The sequence below is a fragment of the Canis lupus genome, chromosome 28 (genome assembly GCF_011100685.1).
Source record: "Canis lupus familiaris isolate Mischka breed German Shepherd chromosome 28, alternate assembly UU_Cfam_GSD_1.0, whole genome shotgun sequence".
Classification (NCBI taxonomy): domain Eukaryota; kingdom Metazoa; phylum Chordata; class Mammalia; order Carnivora; family Canidae; genus Canis; species Canis lupus.
In genome coordinates, this window is record NC_049249.1 from 23,871,136 (window position 1) to 23,891,931 (window position 20,796).

The 20,796-nt window shown below is 34.7% G+C and overlaps 1 protein-coding gene across 11 annotated transcripts in view; it reads left to right on the top strand.

The window, feature by feature from the left end:
- Nucleotides 1-20,796, top strand: part of VTI1A (vesicle transport through interaction with t-SNAREs 1A) — a 357,029-nt gene that overhangs the window by 77,437 nt on the left and 258,796 nt on the right. For 7 of the 11 annotated variants that reach the window (XM_038578806.1, XM_038578800.1, XM_038578805.1 and 4 more), the window contains exons 4-6: nucleotides 1,694-1,771; nucleotides 8,208-8,228; nucleotides 12,937-13,021. In XM_038578806.1, coding sequence (XP_038434734.1) covers nucleotides 1,694-1,771; nucleotides 8,208-8,228; nucleotides 12,937-13,021 — 184 coding nt within the window. The remainder of the gene's footprint in view (nucleotides 1-1,693; nucleotides 1,772-8,207; nucleotides 8,229-12,936; nucleotides 13,022-20,796) is intronic. The other 4 variants (XM_038578808.1, XM_038578802.1, XM_038578799.1 and 1 more) reach the window with 1 other exon arrangement.

The window sequence follows — 20,796 nt, forward strand, 5'->3', positions numbered from 1 at the left end:
CTTTGTACTGAAACATTATGCAATGTTTGCATTTTTTTCCTGAGTGTATTCAGAGGTCAATAAAATGAGGAGGAAATTTTGCATGGTAGAATGAGAACAGGTTCTAGTTTCAGTTTAACCAAAGTGATCTGTAGAATTCCATGAGATTGACTTGTTTTTCTGAAAAAATAAAGGGATGTCTAGATTTGTTTATTATTATTTACACTCCAGTCAGCCTTTTTTCAGCTAAATTCTACCAGAGAGTTAAACCCTAGTGCCCTTAGGCTTCTATTCTATGTAATGAACTAAATTCTCTCTATGTGCCATCCTTGGGAGATTGAGAAAACAGTCACTGAAATAATTTTCTGTTTTGTGGTTCAGATAAGGAACCCCAGTTGAGAAAGCCTGCAACTTTAAAATGATTCAAAATCTATGTGGTTTTCTTGTCAAAAGGCCTTTTAAATTTTAGTGTGATTTTTACATTTAAGATATTATGATCTCTATGTAGCAAAGCGGTGTTACTTACTAGTATAAAAATCTAATTAAAAATCTTGTTGACTTCTGCTCAAGGATTATGAAGAGTCCTTTTTAAACTACAATAATTTTTCAGATCATAGTTGAACAAGTACGAAATTTTAAGGCCTAAACTATAGTCTGCAAGTGAGAAAAGATTACTATTTCCCAGCTGCCATTTTAAGATTGACTCTTTTTTGCTTAGTTCAGAAGCAGAAAAGGCAGCAAAGTAACCTGTAAATCTGCATTTGGATCTGAAAGGGTGATGCTGAAGGAGGATCTGAGGATGGCACTCTAGCTTCATAACTAACTTTCAGAGCCTTTAGCTTTTCCAAATGTGTGGACATTTAGATAAGTCATGAATTGCTTATAGACATGTCCCTCTGACTTAACAGGTCAAGGTTGATTTCTTATAAAACAAAATTTCACTGAGTGAAGTGTTGACTCATAGCCCACTTGTCTTTATTTACTGGGATTGAGAAAGGTTGACTCAGCCCACTTGCCTTTATTTACTGGGATTGGGAAATTTAATTTGTTTTAACACACACACACACACACACACACACACACACACACACATGCATTTCTTTTCCTTAGGCCATTATTTGAGGAGGGCTTAGGGACATTTAAGTTACTGTTTGGAAAGAGGATGGACTTTTAAGTTCCATCTCTTTCTGGCTAGTAACATTACAATAATGCAGGAAATACAGATGAACTGTTTTCCAGGCATTCCAGTTGGAGTCATAATATTATCCTAGAATTAGAGATTTTAAAAGACCTATATTATATAGTTCATTTCCTGCCACAATTTTAAAGACCTCAATATACACTTGTTTTAATTACAATCTGGTGAGTTTTGCCAATATACAGCTAGACAGCTATATCTCCTTCAGTTCAGTGGTCTTATTTGAATGACTACATATGGAATAATATACCAGTTCTGATCCACTTGTGAATATTAATGGAGTACTTACATAATGCAGATTTTTCTTTCATTACTGGCATTTGAAAAACTTCTAATTTACATCAAACTTCTCAAGTTCAAGAACTTTACACAACTTTGCTCGGCAGATCTTAGCAAATAGGTTTCCATTAGGGGGCTCTCGAGGTTTGAAATGATCAGCCTTGATACCAATAATGCTTCGAAGCCTTTACTTTCTAACGTTCATCTCGCTCTCTCCCTTTTTGTTTTGTTTTATAGAAAAGGTCACGGATCGCCTACAGTGACGAAGTACGGAATGAGCTCCTAGGGGATGATGGGAATTCCTCAGAGAACCAGGTAGAATGCTAATCAGGAAGGCCCGGTGGGTGGCTGGAGGGTGAAGGAGGTCACTGGCATACTGGGCTCTCAAGCTGCTCCTTAACAGTATTAGCAGCAACTCATGTGGAAGCGATACTGTTTAATGCAAAGCTGGAGTCTTAATCAACTTCAAAATGTTTCTTGGAGATCTTACATTTAACCCTTTACCTTGTGATCACTGTCTGCTATCTTTTAAAAAAATCTTTTCTTCTCTTTTCTTTATTATTTAGTACTTAAGGAATAACTTGAAACACACTGTTTGCAGACAAAGCCAAGGTCTTCACCTCAAACACATGTAAAAGGAATAAAACAGTACATAATGCAGCTTTGATAATAATGCAGTATAATTAAATCAACACTTGCAGCAAAACAAATGAAAGTAAGCTTTCAAAATTCAACAGGGCAGCTCGGTCTCCTATTGTGGGGCTTCTTAAAATACATTCACCAAAATGCAAATTGTGAGCACCAGTGTGGAACTTAGATACTCAGAGAGAGGTCCTGCCTCTGTCAAATAATAATAATAATAGGAAAAGTCTTTCTACAGTTTAAGATCTGCATAGGCCAAAAATAAGATACAATTTCTTCTTAAAAGGGCCTTATAACTTGGCTGTCAGTTCTCATTGGATCACACAGCAGTGTCATGAGTCTAATTAATGTCCCACTTCTTTCTTTGAATTAATACTGCAGACTTCATTAATTCTTCTAGATAATATATATGACTTAAAAAAATGTTTTAAGAACCTCCGCGTAGAGATGACTTTTAAAATGTCTCAAACAACCCTAGTGACTTACTCTCTTTGACACTTTTAGAGAAAGTAAATGATGGGAACTTCAGAAGCAAGACCTGAACGTGTTTATTAATATTCCTTTGACAAGTATTGTAAAGGTCTCTACTCTGCCTAAATAAAAATGAGCATAAATCATTCATTGAGTAAACCGAAATTTTAATAAGATGGTAAAACATATTGATACACATTATAAGACTTGTATAATTGTATTTAACATTTCAAATAGATTATAAGTCTATATATGCTAAAACTTTATTACTATCTACTCTAATGTAAATATTGTAAATGGGATGTTGTTTATGTGATTAAGGCCCCCAGCCATCCACACCCCCCCCCCAATAAAGGATGGGGGGAGGAGAAGAATCACTCAGCTGATTATATTTGATTTTGGAAATATCTCACCTCATCCACCATTTGGATGTCATCAGCTTGAGTTTAGACATGTAAACATGTTAAGATTTGACTTGGGATTTCAGCTTTTCTGATTGAAATGTGAGAACAGCTAAGGGGAAGAAAAATAAGGAGCACATCAAACATAAAAGGGTGATGGGATAAAGAGTTTTACTCATAATAGGTTAAATAACACAAGAATGAGAGGAAAAATATTTTCTTCCTATTTTAAGTGTGATTTAGATTGTTCATATCTCTTGAATGAGTGAATCATAATTTTATTTCATATCTTTACTACAAAAAAAGTATTCTCTTTTTTGCAAAAAAAAAGTGAATGCAGAGTTCCCATGTCAATTCTCTAGAAAGCTATAGATCTTTCCCTCATTTGAAACTACTGCTTAATATAGAGGAAATAGAAAGGAAGGGGTGTTCCTGTCTAACTCAGACTCCTTTATTCTAATAGATGTTGTAGTACTCTGACAGGGATCCCTTTTTTTTTTTTTAAGGCATGTTCACTTCTCTTAATGGACATTTTATGTGCCTAAAACATTTGCCTCACGTACATATAAGTATGATTTTTTATGCCTAAAGAAAAATATTCTACAAAAATAGATAGAGTTCGTATTTTCTGAATTTTTCAAATTATATTCCTGTCACTTTAAAGTGATTACGCAGAGATTTCCTCTGGACTTGTATAAATCAAACTTACAAATTCTGAATGTGCTTGGAGAACCTGAAGTTTAGTTGTAAGGAGCTGTCACTTCAATAAATAGAATATGATAAATTATAGTCATGAGACAGTGTAACTGTTAGATTATTAGTTATGTGAACTTTTCAGTCCAAAATTTGAATTAGGTTTGAAAGTTCAAAGAGACCACACTTAACTTTTTGGATATCTTGTCGCCAACCATAACAAAATTTTTATTCCATAATGAAATCATTAAATTTTGTTTTGAGGATTTTTATCATAATATAGGAATTAAAATCCCTCAAAGTAAACCACATCCCTTAGCCAGGAATGGTCACTTGAGAATTACTCTTAATTCTGCATCAGTATTCAGTCAGACTATGGAATCAAAACAGAAGCCCTTTCTTTAAAGGAAGAAAAGATTTTAAGTTTGCTCTTTATGTATTAACTTTTGTAGCTCAGGGGCTGAGAACATAGTTTTGTTTTTTGTTTTTTGTTTTTTTTTTCAGGGTAGGATTACCTATAATTTACATAAGAAAATATTTTCTGCCCACAACTAAGTTTATCTTCAAGTTAATTGTTGATAAATTTTTAGAACTTTATAGCTATGTAATATTTAAGATAAACTTTTAATAAACAGAGAAAACTTGGAGATAAATAAAATGAAACCAAAATATATGTTTCACTGAAATTGGGATATATCTCAACTTAAAAATACATATATCTATCAGAAAAGGGAAATAATAAAGAATTATAACAATGGTTGCAAATAGGTCAAATAAACTAACTGCTGACTAGTTATTTTCGATGCAACATATACATCCTCCTTATAGTAGCTTCTTTGTAGAGATTTAGGCAAATATGAATGCCATAGCTATTATTTCTCATTCTGGTCATTTATAATGCTTTTTTTTTAAGGCATCTAAAATCTGTTAGACACATAATCTGTCAATTAACTATAAAGTATATTAATTTACTCTTATATAAACATTTCTGACATGATTAGAAATGTCAAGATTTCAGCAATTAAGAATTTTTCAAGTGCATCTTTAACGTCCCTCATACAGTACACAGTTTCATTTAATTGCAAATTAATTGCTTTGTATAAATTCATTTCTGATTCATATCCATTTCATACAATCAAATATAGCTCATCCCTCATTTACAAAGAAGGGACAAAATTACCTACATTGCACATTTGAGTATTGTTGGGTCATCATCAGCTTTCCAAGGACTATTGTCTTAGGCATTATCATTCTATTATTTTAAAATACCATGTTTTCCATTCCATATGGCAACATTGTAATTCCTTGAGAGAGTTGTGTTTTTGAAATGTAGCAGTGCTGTATTTGAGTGGAAACTTTAATAATTGTTACCTTGATTTAGTTTCATGAAAATCATTCTCAGGAAAGGAAAAAAAAAAATCTTACCGAATTAAATCCCCTAATCCCCTTCATATAGTGGAGTCTGATGATGGGGCGCATAAAATGTTCCAGACTCTTACGTTTGAACCCTACTAATGGTCTCTCAGTTTCCGTACGCAAAATTACACTGATCGGTGAATAAATGTGAGTAAATGAAATTTTAGTAAATCCTAAATAGAAGGTTCAAATCCGTGTCTAAGGAGTAGGATATTCCTAAACGTGCCGAAAATTTTGTGGCGTAGCAACATTTAGCAGATACGATTGCTTAATTTTTTTTAATGCGAGGTTCTCTTAAGTTCCGATTTGGGCTTGCTGTGCATAAAGTGTGTCAAACTTCAGCCACAGACCAGGGGGTGAAGTCGGTCAATTTAATTCCCCAAGATCTAAAGAAGGTCGGTATCATTTCATATAGCCCTGGCAGAGCAGATCATTACCAGGCACAAATCTGTTCGTTACGTGCTGAGGGTTTATAGCAAAATAAATAGACTGTCATCATAAGTTCAGAAAATTGTGTGTTCGACCCACGATAATGTGTAAAGGGCGTTTAATAGAGTTCAGCATTTATTCGTTATCTGTATGCGGACAGAGAAGGCAGTGGCGTTATCAGCTTTAAAAAAAAAAAATCGGTAGTTCTGGGGCTCACGTGACACCCTCACACACACAGGCGCGCGCGCATGAACCCTCACATGCGCTGCAGTGCAGTTTTGATTTTAGCCACAGCAGAAGGCTTAAGCCACAAGAGATTCCACTGGTTCAAACCAGCGTAAACCAGATTTTTTTTCAGCCCACAAAGGAACAGATTACCTCTTGTATCAAATTCTGCATTGGGGGAGAGGGAAAAAAAAAAAAAAAAAAAACATCTTTGTTTCAAAAAAGATGTTGATTATCATAACTCAACATGGTGGCATGGCACATTTTCAAGTCGCCTATGATGGAGCTAGTAACTCAATAAAATACGAAATCACTACTTTCAGTCCAGTCTAAGCATTGTTAATTTTCAAAAATAGACCATCTTTTGTTTACTTGAATGAAAACTCCCAGCCTAACAACAACAAAAAAAAAAGATGAAGATTAAAACCCCTCCCATTACCTAGCTTAGCTACAAATCCGGTGTAGAGCTTGAATGCAGCCATGCAGCACAAACAAGATAGAACGTTTTTTGTTTGGAACCTATTGAAAAAACAAATGGGTAGCATTTTTAAACACTCATTGATTATGGCAGGGTGGCATGCCCCAAATGGTCTCAATTGCTGAGGAGTAGTTTTAAACTTTGGCCCTTTAAGTATCATAGTCAACTGAAGAATGGTGCCCCCAGAAAGAAAAGATAGCTGTGCGATCAATTCCCAGATCGTCTCTTTCTGAGAATTAATGTTTGCCTTTTTCTCCCATGATGTTCAGATAGCACAGAGAAAGATTCCTATATATGATAAGCCAGGTATTTTAGTTTAAAATTTTACTTATTCTTGGGAAGAATGGTAACTTTTCACATGAAACAGGATGCTTGACTCATAGACACTGGATGGTTGCTGAGAGAATGAGTATATTAATTAAAAATAATTACATCTTCCTGTACATTTTGAAAGGACAGTATTAAAAGTTTCATTTCCACTAAATGCATTGAGAGACATTATGTAATAGATTCTGTACCCTTTCTCTAAAAGATTCATAACGATTTTGAAATCTCATTCTTTGTACTTGAAATACTTTTCATGTAATAAATAACAGAATGAGCTGGAATGCATACTGCCTTCCTTGAATTGGAGACAAAAACAGCATTAAGCATTGAGAAAGCAGGACTAATAGTAAACATGAAACTTCTAGAGAGACTTATAGTGAGCAATTTATGGCATGTTTTCTCCCAAAGCAATAGTTTAATTTATTGGCCTGTATATGTCAAGTATTATAACAGATGTTACAGATATTTGGATGTTTAAAAATTATCAGTTGTAGACCTGAAATGCTGAGGATGCAAATTTCAGACCTAGAATGTGGTTTATAGTCTTTCACAATATAGGTTTCAGTTTCTGTTCATTGCAGAAACTATGGCAGTCATCTCAACTACACAATGATATTTGATTTAAAATACTGTGAAACATATACATACCCCCAGTGCACGCACACACACACACACAAAGAATGAGTCAGATATATGGTTATATATCCATTTTCCAGTTTCTAAAGAATTAAGTAACTTATTTTATCTGTTATATTTAAGGCAAATAAAAAATGTTCTGCATAGGAGAATTAAAACATTATCATAGGGAATTTACTTACAAGTAAAGAGTGTTTTTTTGGTGTGACTTCAGTGAGAATAGACAGCAGTACAAATGAAGTAGGAGAGCTCATAGCATAGCTCATGGCTTTGAGATGACCTGGTTTACAAGATGAAAATTGAAAAATGAAGAAACTTCAAAAATTAAAAATAAAAACATCGCACGATTGCAGTAGCCTCTTAAGCAAAACAAATCCTGGAAACTAACACCGATACACACAATATTTATAAAGATAGTGAAATATTTGGGTACTATGTCTTGAATATTGTCTCCCTTGGCATGCTTTATTCCCAATTAAAATAATACAAATACAATCCTATTACTAGAGTGGGCCCATGTATGATATTAACTAACATAACTATTTGTTTTAAACATTTATTGGGACAAAAGCATGAACTATTAATCATTTTCATTTGTAGGTAAAATCTGAAATCAGTTGTCAAGATTCAAAATAGAGAAACATCCTGAAAACTTGTATATACAAAACCTCTTCAGTGGTACATTCTTAGAAGAGAGGAACAGTAAACTTGTTTTCTTTCTTTATAATATAGACTTCTATGAAGCCGTTCCCCTTTATTTCATGATGGTGTCTTAGATGTACTTTAAAAGAGAATTTCACACTATTCTCTTTGTTTAATGTGACAGTGTGAGAAAGTGATCTTTATTCGTTCAAAAAACTCTGCATGTAGTCTATGTTTAGGTTCTTTTAATGTGTTTGTCTGTGATTTTTAAATGCTAAACATGTAAACAGATAAATTGTCAATGTTAATTCTGTATCCTGTCACACAACTGATCTTTCCTTCCTGCCATTTCTTTCCTTTTTATCTTTTTTTTTGTGCATTCATGTTGCAGTTGATAAAATTACGTGAAGAGGTGAGTACTTCCTAGCTTGCTTTTTTTTTTTTTAATTCTGCTTTTTCCTATAAAATTGAGTTTCCAAATCTGAAGTAAGATCTTTGGGTTCATTTTTTTCCAGGAAAATTTACACATAGCAAAAATATTGATTATATGGCTAGCAATGTTCTCTGCTGACTATCTTTTAAAAAACAAGTAAACCCTAATCATGCTTATCACAGTGATCGTTGTTGTTGGTTGGCATCCGGAGAAAATTCATATTTTAAAGGCCAAAAAAGGAAGGAAAAATAAAAGGATATCTTAAAACTTTATCCAAGTGTAGTTTTAATGTTAATGTAGACTAACTTCAGGTTTATTTTATTTGTATTAGTTTCTCAAAGAAGTCAATGTGATTAAAATGTTTTTTCCCCTGACATTCCAATTTACTGAAATTTTTTTTTAAATACACTCTTTTCCCTCACCCAAAATTCTTAGGTTCAACACAAGATACCACGAATCTGTTTTCCTTTTAGAGAAACACACATATGTTATAAATGCTCTACTAGACTGTGTACACAGATACTTAAGAATAGCCAAAGCTCTCCTCATTGTTAAACACTTTCCTTTTTGTAGGAAATAGCACCCAAGTGAGTTCTCATTTTCCTGAGTTGCTGGCCTGTTTTATAATGCAGGTCTGGACTTTTTTGTGTCCCAGCAAATATTTACAGCAAAGTTTATCATTTTATCCCTGTATCAATGAGGGATGCTGAATGATTCTGGTCTTGTTTTCTATCTTGTTGTGTGTTTTTTTTTAATTAGAGTTACTTTTTTTTTTTTTTTTTGGCTTAGTGAGGTTGAGTTTTGTTGCTTTTATATTAGGACATAAAATAATGGCCCGTATTGCAATTTGAAAGCTAATTGCTTATAAAGAGTACTACGAATTATTTTTGAGGTTAGACTGACTGCATTGATTGAGATTTTCCTAGAATTTTTTTATTAGTATGTCATCAGTCTATAGGTGACATGAATGCTAAATGAGAGGCTTGTAGACAGTGGTTTTCACCAACCCTTTTGACTTAAGATACTCTAGTGATGTCCTCTCTTAGTAAAAGTAATAATGATATATAAAATAAAGGGTGAAAATATATAAAACCCTTATCCTCCAACATTTTTGTGGTTTTTTATGATAGCAGATGTATATGGTAAGTGAATATAATCAATTGTAGTTTTGTTGTATAAGATTATTCCTGAGATGAGTGATACTCAACATTATTTTCCTTGCAAGCCAGAATATCTGCTTTATGTGTATTTGTGTATGCTCCTGCTTAGGTAAAGAATATGTTTTCAAATCTTAATGGAACTAACAATAGACGCACAAACCTCTATATGAAGAAACTACACGAAGCTCTTCTCCTGAATTTAGTGAATATAATTAATAAAATATTAGGCCTTATTACAAGTCGGCGTTTTTGACAGATTTATTTTTGTTAAGCTGAATTGTATGGACTTAGAAATCTTAATTCTAAAATCTGAAAACCTCACATCTGCATTTCTTGTAAAATACAGTTTTATCATCGTTTTTGGCTTAATTCTTTTGTTGTGCCTATAGCAACCGTTTCATCAATAATGGCTCTGGGCTGCGTGTTTCCAAAACTATAACCCGGAATGGAATTGTACTTGGAAGAATTAAATCATTCAACTAATAGAATAATATACTCTGGAATATTCTTTTAACAGTCTTTGATATGTATATAGCATCGATATTTGTAAAATAGATTATGATGATGGCAGTGCATTGGTATATGGTTTGCTCAAAAGAAATTGTTTCTCAGCCAGGATTCAAATAGTAATCGAACAGTGAGTGTACCCCAGATTTCCTCCTTGTACCTCTTCTAAGAACACAGGCACCAGTCTGCTTCAAAATAGGATGTTAGGTTGTGTTTGGATACAGAGTGTGCCCCATCCCTTCCTTGTGATGCTCTTTCCCGGCTCAGTTCTGGAAACGGGGCATGCTTGGAGGCAGGCTAGTGTGCACAGGCAGCTGAACTGGTGTTGGCTGTGCTGAATCCTGCATCTCCAGTTCGCCACATTGCACAGCTCCTCATGCAAGTAGAGCTCTGTCTGAAGCTCCTGCACAGCTTCACTTACCTGCTTTGAAAGGGCTGAGGAGAGGGTGAGAGAATGAGTTTGGGATGGAGTGTGGGGGCAAGTTGAAAGCATCAGCGGCTACTGTAGTGTATTTCCTTTCATTTTCAGAGACCAGGGCAATGCACAACTAAGGGAACAATGTAAATAGCACAGCTGTTACAAGAACTTGATTTTAGCTTGACTTAAGTGAAGAGGTTCCAAAATACAAAGTGGGGTCCTGCTGGAAAGCTTGCTGGTAAACTGGTAGTCCTCTTGTGTGCAGATTTGCTCTGATAAACTGTCCTGAAGAAGAGTTGCTTCCATTATTTAGGAAGATATCTTTTTTTAAAAAACAATCTTTTAGAAATTTTGCTCCCCGTTAGAGCCATACACTTAATAATCCGCTTTGGCTCCCCTTCGTGGAATTCCAAGAATCATTTTACATTTAAATGCTTTGTTTCTTACACCATCTAGTATCATATAATTAGACTGTCCATTCCCAGTATTGATCTTTGATTTTTTTTTTAAATTCTACAGTAGCTAAGTGTTTTCTTTTAATTTAGGGATTTCATCCAATATGAAAATGAGCCCAAAATTTTTGTTCTGTTATTCAGAATTCCAATTCAGATTTACTCTTGATTTCACAAATGTGATATATTTTTAAGAGAATTACCAGTTTGAAATTAAGTCCTTTGTTAGAGTAGAGAACAATATTCAGAAAAGGGAAGAATACTCCCTACTCCTAAAACATGCGTATAGAGAAAATTAGGAGGAAGAAAGCTATTTTTGATAAGCTGAGTGAAGTGTTTAATTTTATTTAAAAATAGTCATGTATACCAAACACAGAGAGCTCCTCTTGCTTTTCTTTTTCTCAATTACAGCCTTCAGTGATTTAGCGTTTTCATGATATAAGCATTCCTTCCTTCCTCCTTTTTATTTATTTAGGTTTTTTTTTTTTTTTGTGGAGGGAGGGGCAGCTTTTCTCTTAATTTCTTCACTGTATATTAGACAACTCTATTAATTATTATAGACTGTTGCAGCTTTCCTGACCTTCACATCAGGTCCTATCTCTCTGTTCGAAATGCATTGTTTTAATGATTCTTCGCCCCCCCCCCCCCCCCCCCCCCCCCCGCCCTTCCCCCCAAAAAAAATTTTCAAGGAAAGCTTTGATGTGGCTTTAGCTGCCTCCAACGTCTGGCCGCATCTCAGATGTGTCACCTATGCCGGGAGGGAATAAGGAAATCACGTTTTGAATGGTAATGATAACATACTAATCACTTCCTTTCTTTGAAGATGGAAGCGAGATAGTCTGTCAGCATCCCTGGCTGCTAGAGCTTGGAGGCACTGGTCTAGGTGTATTAGCTTAAGTGTGCATGTCAATACAGCTTGCATCTCCACGATCCATGGGGGCTCATTAGAGCAAGGTAGATCGTTTCGCTCGACAGCCACTCAGATAATATGTGTGGCACCTCCTTTTTTATTATTATTAGAAAGCATTTCTTCGATTTTAAATGACATCTGTCAACAACACAAAGTTATAGGAGTTGTGGCTGCATTTTTTTCTTACCGTTTGACCAGATACCAAAACTGATTTGGGGGTGGGGGGAGAGTACTAATTTATACAAATACATGTATGCGTGTACACACAGAGAAATATACAGATACACATATTCATATATTTCTAGTATCCAGACGTATGTGCATCTGTACACACACACACATTCACATGTGCATGCATACATTCTTACTCATTCACAGCTATGATTAGTTTATGAATATGTTGGTCAACCTGACTGATCGAGTGACTGATCACTATGGATAAAAAAACAAAACCAAAAAATCAGCCTCAATGTAGAAAAGAAAGTTGAGACATGGAGAATTATGGGAAAATCCTTTCATTTCCCCATCAAATATAGCATAAAAGAGTACATATAATTATTATCATTTTAGTTCAGTCTAAAACAGGAGGAGTCAAAAGTTCACCTTCAATCTAGTGTCCTATATTTGGAACTAACTCACATTTTTGTGTATCTGTGCAGGAAGAAATGTGTTTCTCTTGTTTCTTGGTGGTTGCCCCGAGTTGTCTTAAAACCAAATCTGCTGTTTAATATTCTGTTCTAGTAGCAAATGTTGTTCTATATGGCATCTTGCCACACATCCAAAATTGGGGAGCATTCTCTTGAAAATAAAGTTTCTGTTTAAAATTTACTATCTGCAGGAATCAAAGGAGCAAATGAGTTTTTTTAATGATGGCATTTTATAAAAAATAAATACAAAATAAGGATCATAAATCTATGCAAGTGTCTCATACATCTACTCTGCTGAAACAGGAAAGATCCAGTTGGCTCTCGTCTTCGTACATTTGTCAGTGTTTGGGAATAAGATTCATGTGACCACATACAACATGAATCTGCCTTTTAAAACAAAAAACTGGATGATCCGTACACAATTGATTGATTGGAAATCTGCCCATAGGAGATTTGCTAAAAATTATCTATAATGCATAGTATCTCCCCCCACCCCAGAAGTGATAGGACATAAGAAGGCATTAATTTTTTTTTAAGGCAAAAAAAGAACATTGTAGACGGCCGTCTGATTTTTTTCCCTTTTTCTTTTTCAGAGGGCACATCTGCTCGATAACACAGAGAGGCTGGAAAGGTCATCTCGGAGACTAGAGGCTGGATACCAAATAGCAGTGGAAACCGGTAAGAATTCTGAGAGTGAGCAAATTGTCTTGCTTATGCACAGCAGTCTTCACAACACATGACATTTCAGGGAAACTTCAAAGGAGTAGCAGAGACAGCAGCCCGAGATGTGGTTTACATATTGGGGAGACAATTGGGAGCTTATTTGCGCTTATCTTTTTTCAAGTTAAAAGGCATGACATCTACTGAAAACAGTTCCTGAGGTTTAAAAGTATACATCTGAAAAGAGATGGAATACTTTGTCTAAATTCTACATTTGTCTTAATATGCAGTTACATGTTGTCAGTTTACCCACCCGCAATGATTGCTAGCACACAGTGCAGTCTCCAGTTGTTTGCTCCTTTACATTTCTTCACATATGGAAAAATTAACATTTTAATCAGTCTAAATGATGTGAGCTGGGGGCAAAGAAATAACAGTATCTAGCTTACCTTATGTGCCCTGGTGTTGAAAATGATTCCTAATGATTCTGTTTTTTAAAAATCATAAGATAGGAAAAAGATATGGAAAAAGAAGAGTCATAATAAGCAGCAAGACTAATGTTCATGATAATCTTAATAGCATTACTTAATAATTGTCCAAACTTTTGGTTTGAGTTAATACTAGTTATTAATTTCAGAAAATACAGCCCTAATTTGACTTCTAAGACTTGTCTATACTTAAAATGGACAAGCTTTTTCATTATAAACATTTTATGCAACAACTGTGTATTTTTACACAGTAAATAAATATCTATTAATCTTGCATAGTCATCCGATTTGTATAATTTAACTACGTTTTTTGTTTTGTTTAGTGAAGTATAGATTGTATAAAATTTATTTTATGTAGTTCAGATAGTTCTTGCCCTGTATATAAGCCACAGAAATAGGTAGTTAGCAATAAGTCCATTTTAAATATTTTAAATTTTAAATATTTTAAATTTAGCATCATAAAAATGTTTTTTTTGGAAGAACAGGTATAATGAAAATTATTCCAAATAATTTTTTTTTTGTGAATGGCTGATGTTTTCTCTTGCCCTGAGCTCATGGCTGTCCTATACTGGCTTACTATGTGATGAGTTCTAAGGAACTGAATAGGAAGAAGCCCAAATGGCATTGGCATTGTAGTAATAGTGAAGAACCTAAAGAAAACTGTGACCCCTCCAGATTCTTTAACAGTGTGGGCAGCCCTTCGTTCTGACATTATCAATAGATTGGCTTTCTGCCCTGATTGGAATAAAAGCCAGCTTTCATTTGTTCTTTTTTGTGCCTGGGCTCACCTTTAGAAGTCACTGTCTTGGTTAAGAATGTCAGTAACAGAAAGAGCCCTGAACATGAAGTCAAAAGACCAGACTTGGGTTCTAGCTTTTGTTGGTGAGACCTTGAGCACATCACACAATGCCTGAGTCTCAGCTTCTTCTTCAGTAGGTGGAATAATATTGCCTGTCTCAGAATATTCCTAAGAAATGATACCATATGCTAAAAATGTTTTGTATACCATAAAACTACACAAATAAAAATATTATTAATCTGTGATCATTTGGTGATATATAGGCATTTATCTTTCTCTATTTATAGAAAAAAGTTTTATTGTGGTTGAAATTTGTATATATTTAAGGACTTTTTAGAAAATGTTACTTTGACATCCTTGGAGAATGTAGTCCTTAGCCAAACATTAAGGGACTTTCTTTGACAAACCATCCTATTGGTGAGCCTCTTTCTACATGGGACTTGGTTGGGTTGGGGATATTCTTGCTTTGACACTTGATCACAGGGCTTGATTTGTCGGATTGGGCTACCTTTTCTCTTTCACTGTACCATTCATATATTTCCCTCCCAAAGCTTAAGGAAGTCATCAAAGAAGATCACAGATACTGCATTGATCAAGATGATAAGATTGAATGGGATTTGATGGTTATTCCTTTTGATGTGTACTAAAACATCACATTCACATCAGCTTATCAATATAGTCAACATGGAAAATGTCACTTTAAGAGTGTCCCCAAAACCAACCTCCATCCCTTTGGTAGAATACAATGGTAGTTTATAAAGTTTTGTAAAATTAAATATCTATTTGTCATATAAGGCTTGGGAAATTATTGCAGACTATAAAACCAAGTCTGGAAGAAGGAACACGGCGGGCTTTGTGGAAGTAAAGACAGATATGGTACAGCCTTTGCATAGACAAGAGCCATCACATTTTCTTGGATGAGTTTGGAAGTGGAGTGAGAAATGAGAAGCCAGGCAGAAAGCCTTTGTCTTGTCCTTGCTTCTTATCAAAGTAATATGGGGGGCGGGGGGGAAATGTTACTGTAACAGGTCCTATGTTGTTTATGCATTTCCTGCTTCCTTGTTAGCCCTCAGCCTGGTCATACCTGGTCAGCCAACAGCCCTCTGTTTTGACTGGGATTAAATATGTGATGCTAATAATTTTTGTTAAGATATTAGTAGAAGAACAATATCTTTCAAAAGGAAAAACTTGGCACATATTGGTTTCTTTTTGTTAAAGACTATGAAATGCAAGGAGCAAAAGAAGTAGAAAAGCTAGTAAGACTTGAAACAGCACAAAAGAGGGAAATGGTTTACAGGTATTGGTCTAATAGTTCTTAGACCGCAGCAGGAGTTGTGGGTAACAGCAGAATGAGAAAAAAAAAATGACAAAATAGTAACTTTCTCATAAGGCAAATTTTATTAATTAAAAGGACTGCACTTTTCCTAAGATGATGTTTTTCCTATTTTGGGGTGATAAAAGACAAGATAGTTTTATGATATGATATAAATAGCAGGTAGAAGTTATATATTTATTTTTCCCTCTCTCTGGAAAAATAACAAAATTGACAACCCTATTTGGGTCTTCTAAAATGTTTTTTGAAATTTTACTTGTCCACAAAATCTAGGAAAATACTGTGTGATGGACTAAATTGGAGAAAGAGAGAGCAACTCTATTATTTGGCCTGGTAATTAATGAGCTGTGTGACTTTGAGAAATCACTTAACCTCTCTGTGTATGTTTTTGTATTTGCAAAATCTAAACCTGACACCAGACTCTATGTATCTCCTAAGGTTGTTATAAAGTAAAATGAGGTCATGTATATATATTCAGGTTCTTTAGAAAGTAGAGATGGCTCTGTAAAAGTCAACATTTTTATGTTATTGTCAGCAAAAGTGCTCATCTTTCAGAATTACTGGCAAGAGGTTTCAACAAAAATCTGTAAACTTTTCTATTCATTTACTTGATAGCTATTATTGGCAAATATAAAAGAGTTTGATTATTATATATAATCAATTATATGTAAACAGCATAGAAAGCATATTAGTTTAACCACTAGTGTCTTCCTAGCAAACAATGAAATTCATCTTCTAAAGTTCTTGAAATATTTTTTATGTTCTTAAAAGTTAGTCTGATTGGCAGTTACTGTCTCTTTAGGAACTGCTTCTCAGCAGAGGGACACATGTCCAGAATGCTTTTGGTTTGAGAGAAAATACATGATTATTTCCATGTGCCATTTACACCTTGATATATATTGAGTTTAATACCAATCAAATTTCTTTCCAATCCTTTCCTTTTTGAGAAAATTGATGAGATTACCAGTTAATTAGATAGCTCTATCTAGAAAAGAAGAGACAGAGGAAAGAGTATATGATATTAAACTAAAGAGCTGTTGGTAGGACATTTTAATCTAAGACTTGCATCAAGAGGGACAATTATCAGACCTGTTAACAGACTTCCTTGAGAGTGACCATCAAAGACCAAACACTGTGGCAGTTGTATGAGCCATTGGCTTGACCCAGTTTGGCATTTCCTATAAGTTCTTATTCTAAAATATGTGCATAGAAAGTGACTCTTCCTTTTCTTCATTTACTACTAATAGTCAGGGATGACTCTTAGCTGTGGAGATAACCATTTTGTTTGACGTCAGGGACTTTATACTTAAAACTCTGGGTCATCTGCCCTTCATTCTGAAATGATGATTTTTCTTTCCTCTGAAGCAAATTATACCAGAATTACAACAGGCACACAACTAATGGAAACTATATGATTAATAAACAAAATAGATTGAAAGAGAAATTATACAAGTGCAGAAATACAAGGCTCACTCTCTCCTTTCAACAGGTGAGCAGATAGTTTAAGATAGTCCTTAGTATTCTACCCTGTACCTTAAGTAGGCCCAGGGCACCTGCTAGTACATCTCTGGAACCATAAGAGTGTTTGTCTACAGTTAGTAGCCTCACATCTTTGAAGAGTAGCCTATACCAATTATGAACTTTGCTCCTGCCATCTCTGAGTATCCAAGCCTTATGAGTCAGCACTCCTTCTCACTTCAAGCCACCTAGCTCTGGTGTTTCATTTTGGTCATTGATCTCTTACAACAAGGTGCTCGACCTCTGCCAGCTTCCTGGTGTGAAGAAAACGTGCTCCATCCACCTTTGTAGGTTCCTCGCCGTGGACTAGTGATTGGACCTAATGGAGAAATGGTGCAATGTTTATTGAACACTTAACATGGGTCACACACTGTTCTCAATCCTCTACCTTCAGTATCTCTTTAGTCCCCACCACAACCCTGTGTGGTCATTACTCTTCTCATTTTACAAATGGGAAAATGGGTACAGAGAGATTAAGTTATTTGCCCACTTTTACAACCAAGTTAGGAAATGGTATAGTAAGACTATCTGACTTCATTTCATGCCCTTAACCAATAGACCAAACTTAGATATGAATGAGTCTAACATACCTAGGTTTTCCAAGCTGATCTATTGTAGTAAAAATACGTCATTTTCTCACATCTATTAACTTCCTTTCACATAATTTTTTCTGAAACTACTATTGGAAACTGTGTGCCATGTGCTGTGATACAGTAGTAATCAAGATAGCTAAGGTCCCTGTTCCCAAGCAGCTTATGTATGGGGATAGGACTTGGGGGCAGAATGAGACAGAAATTTTGTTAAATTAATGAATGAACAGACTAGTACACTTCTAGTGGCAAAATTAAGCAGGGTATTAAAAAGTTACTGATGAAGGCTACTTTAGACTAGCTAGTCAGGAAAGACCTCCCAGAGAGGTGCTTTGCAACCTGAGTCTTGAACAGTACAAAGGTGCCATCAATAAGCAGATTTGGAGCAGAAAATTCCAAGAGGGAAAAGTAAACACAAGGACTCTAAAATGAAAAGATGTTTGGGGTATTCAGGCAACAGAAAGAAGACCCATATGGCTGCATCAGAGTGAACAAGGGGGTATAGTACATGATTAGGTCAGAGCCAGGTAAAGTACAGATTCTATGGGGTCCCAGAGCATGGGATGGAGCCTGAATTTGACTCTTAGAGTATGATGCCATTGGAGAGCTTTCAGCAGACAAGTGGCTTGATCTGCGTTGTGGAAATCAGGGATTATAGGGGTAGAGTGGCAAAGTAATGGAAACAAGGAAATTATAAATCATTTTTAAAGCCATTCAGGAGCAAGGAGCTTGAAATTTGTCCTCATTTCCTAAACAATTGGCATGAGATTCCAAAGATTCTTCCTTAAGGATATCACGCCCCCCTCAAATAGAGACTTATTAGTCCTTACACCTGGTTGGACTTTACATTAGACAACGGCCAGTTCACTGGGCTGTTGGTGATGGCCACTGCAATTATAAATCTGTGCTTAAAACCAGGTTTGTGATAATATTTCATTTGAAAAATTATGATTATCATACCTATTTCCTAGAGTTTATGAGAGGCATGAATTAAATAATGTATGTAGAAAGATTTTGTAAATTATCTCATAAAAGTATGGTGTCTTTTTCTCTAGAAATCTTCACTTTAGGTAGGTTCTGAATGTAAACATATATTACTACTTTGTTTAATTTTCTATTGGTGTAAAGAGTAATGGGTTAGTTCCTTACTACCCAAAGTGGGGATCAGGACCAGCAACATCCCCAGGGAGCTTGTTAGAAATGTAGAATCTTGGGTCCCACTTCACATCTACTGAGTCAGAATCTGCATTTTAACAAGATCAGCCAAGATTAAATCAAAATTTAATTAGATATCCACTCTCCAGGGTTAGCAGTTAGTCTGTGTCTGTTTAAACTGGATAAAGGTCATGTCACTGAATCTCCTATACATGTGTAGATATATGTATCTGAACATGTATGCAGAAACTTAGGCAGCTAGCCGTGTATAGTTAACACCTACAATCCCTATGAAGTAATACAGATGGTGTGTCTGTTAATACTGGTGGCATAATGAGTCTCTTTTGGGTTACTGGATAGGTTACTAGCTATTCTAGTTGCCAAGTAATGCCTACTCACATTTTCCTAAACAAAGTAAGGTAAATAATTATTATAACTCCTATGTTTTTCCCTATATTGAGCACTACTTACATTTTTTTTTAAATGATACATTTATCACAATTTCCTGTGTGTCTTATTTCTTATTTCATTAGGGAAATGCAAAGATAGATGTTCTGAGTAACCACAATACACATGCTATGTATTTATAAGTTATTTTCATAAAAGAAATATTTTCTATCTAATCCTTATTTGTTGTAGAAATGATATAAAGGATTCTTCCATATATGTTTAAGGGTTTTCTTGGGAGTGCCATTCTTTTTCCTATGAAGACTCTTGTGTGTTTCTCTCTCTCTCTCTCTCTCTCATTGTAAAAACATTTAAATTCTGCTTTCATAGCAAGTTCCAGTTATGATAACACTATATAGTGTTATCAACTATGATCACCATTGTTAGATCCTCAGGCCATATTCATTTTACAGCTGAAATTTTGTTCCCTTTTTCCAAAGTTTATACCCCTTACAAATTTTTTAATTTAAAAAAATAGATTTTACTTCAATTTCAATATTTCAGTTCTCTGTAATAGTTAACCTAATTTTAAGCTGCAAATATTCCCCATTTTAGGAATATACTTCCACAGGCCTGTTTTACTTGATGTGTTCAGATTGTTTTTGCTTTTTGATTATATCTTATCAAAATCCGAATTTATTTGACCTAATAGAGTAAGCTAGAGAAACATATGGAATACTTTTTTCTTCTTCTGGAAAACAAATAATTCTTAGACTTACAGCATTTTCATGAGGATAAGATATCTTATGTACACCACTGTTTCTGCTCTTTGCCTACATCTTTTTTTTAAGAGTTCATATAAGAAAAGCAATCAAGTATCAGCTTACCTTTTTAAAAGTCAAACAAGATGTGTTTCATGTTTGAAACTTTTAAAAGAATTAGAACAAATGCATTTAAGATAATAAAGTCCCTTCCTTTGTATCTTTAATTGTCTCAGAGTCTTGGCTGAACTCCTGATGGAGTTTTCCAGAGTTTCATGGGGTTATAGGAGGATTACGAAGTATAAGACCACAATACTGCAGCTTTATCACATTCTGTCTTTTGGTTCTTGATACTGTCTTTCAACTCACTTTATTATTATTATTATTTTGATCAACTCACTACAGAACTCATTTTGAAATTTTAATCAGTCTTGGAAGTATCTAGTGAAACAAGGTTTTTATCAAACTGAAGGCAGTCATTTTCTATATCATTTTAGTTTTTCCCATGTCTGCTGACATTTCCCTACTCTTCTACCTCTTCCTCATCATTCGTATTAACCTCTTTCTTCTCTTTTTCTCCTTCCTCTACTCTTCCCTTCTTTTCAAGAAATATTTTAGGTGTTGATTGCTGGGTACAGTGTAATAATTTTATTCAAAAATATAAATCATTGAATGTATTACTTTATCATCTACAGGAAGATTGATGGGTAAAACAATGCACAATAATACAATGTAGTACATAAAACTATTTTTGAAGTTTCA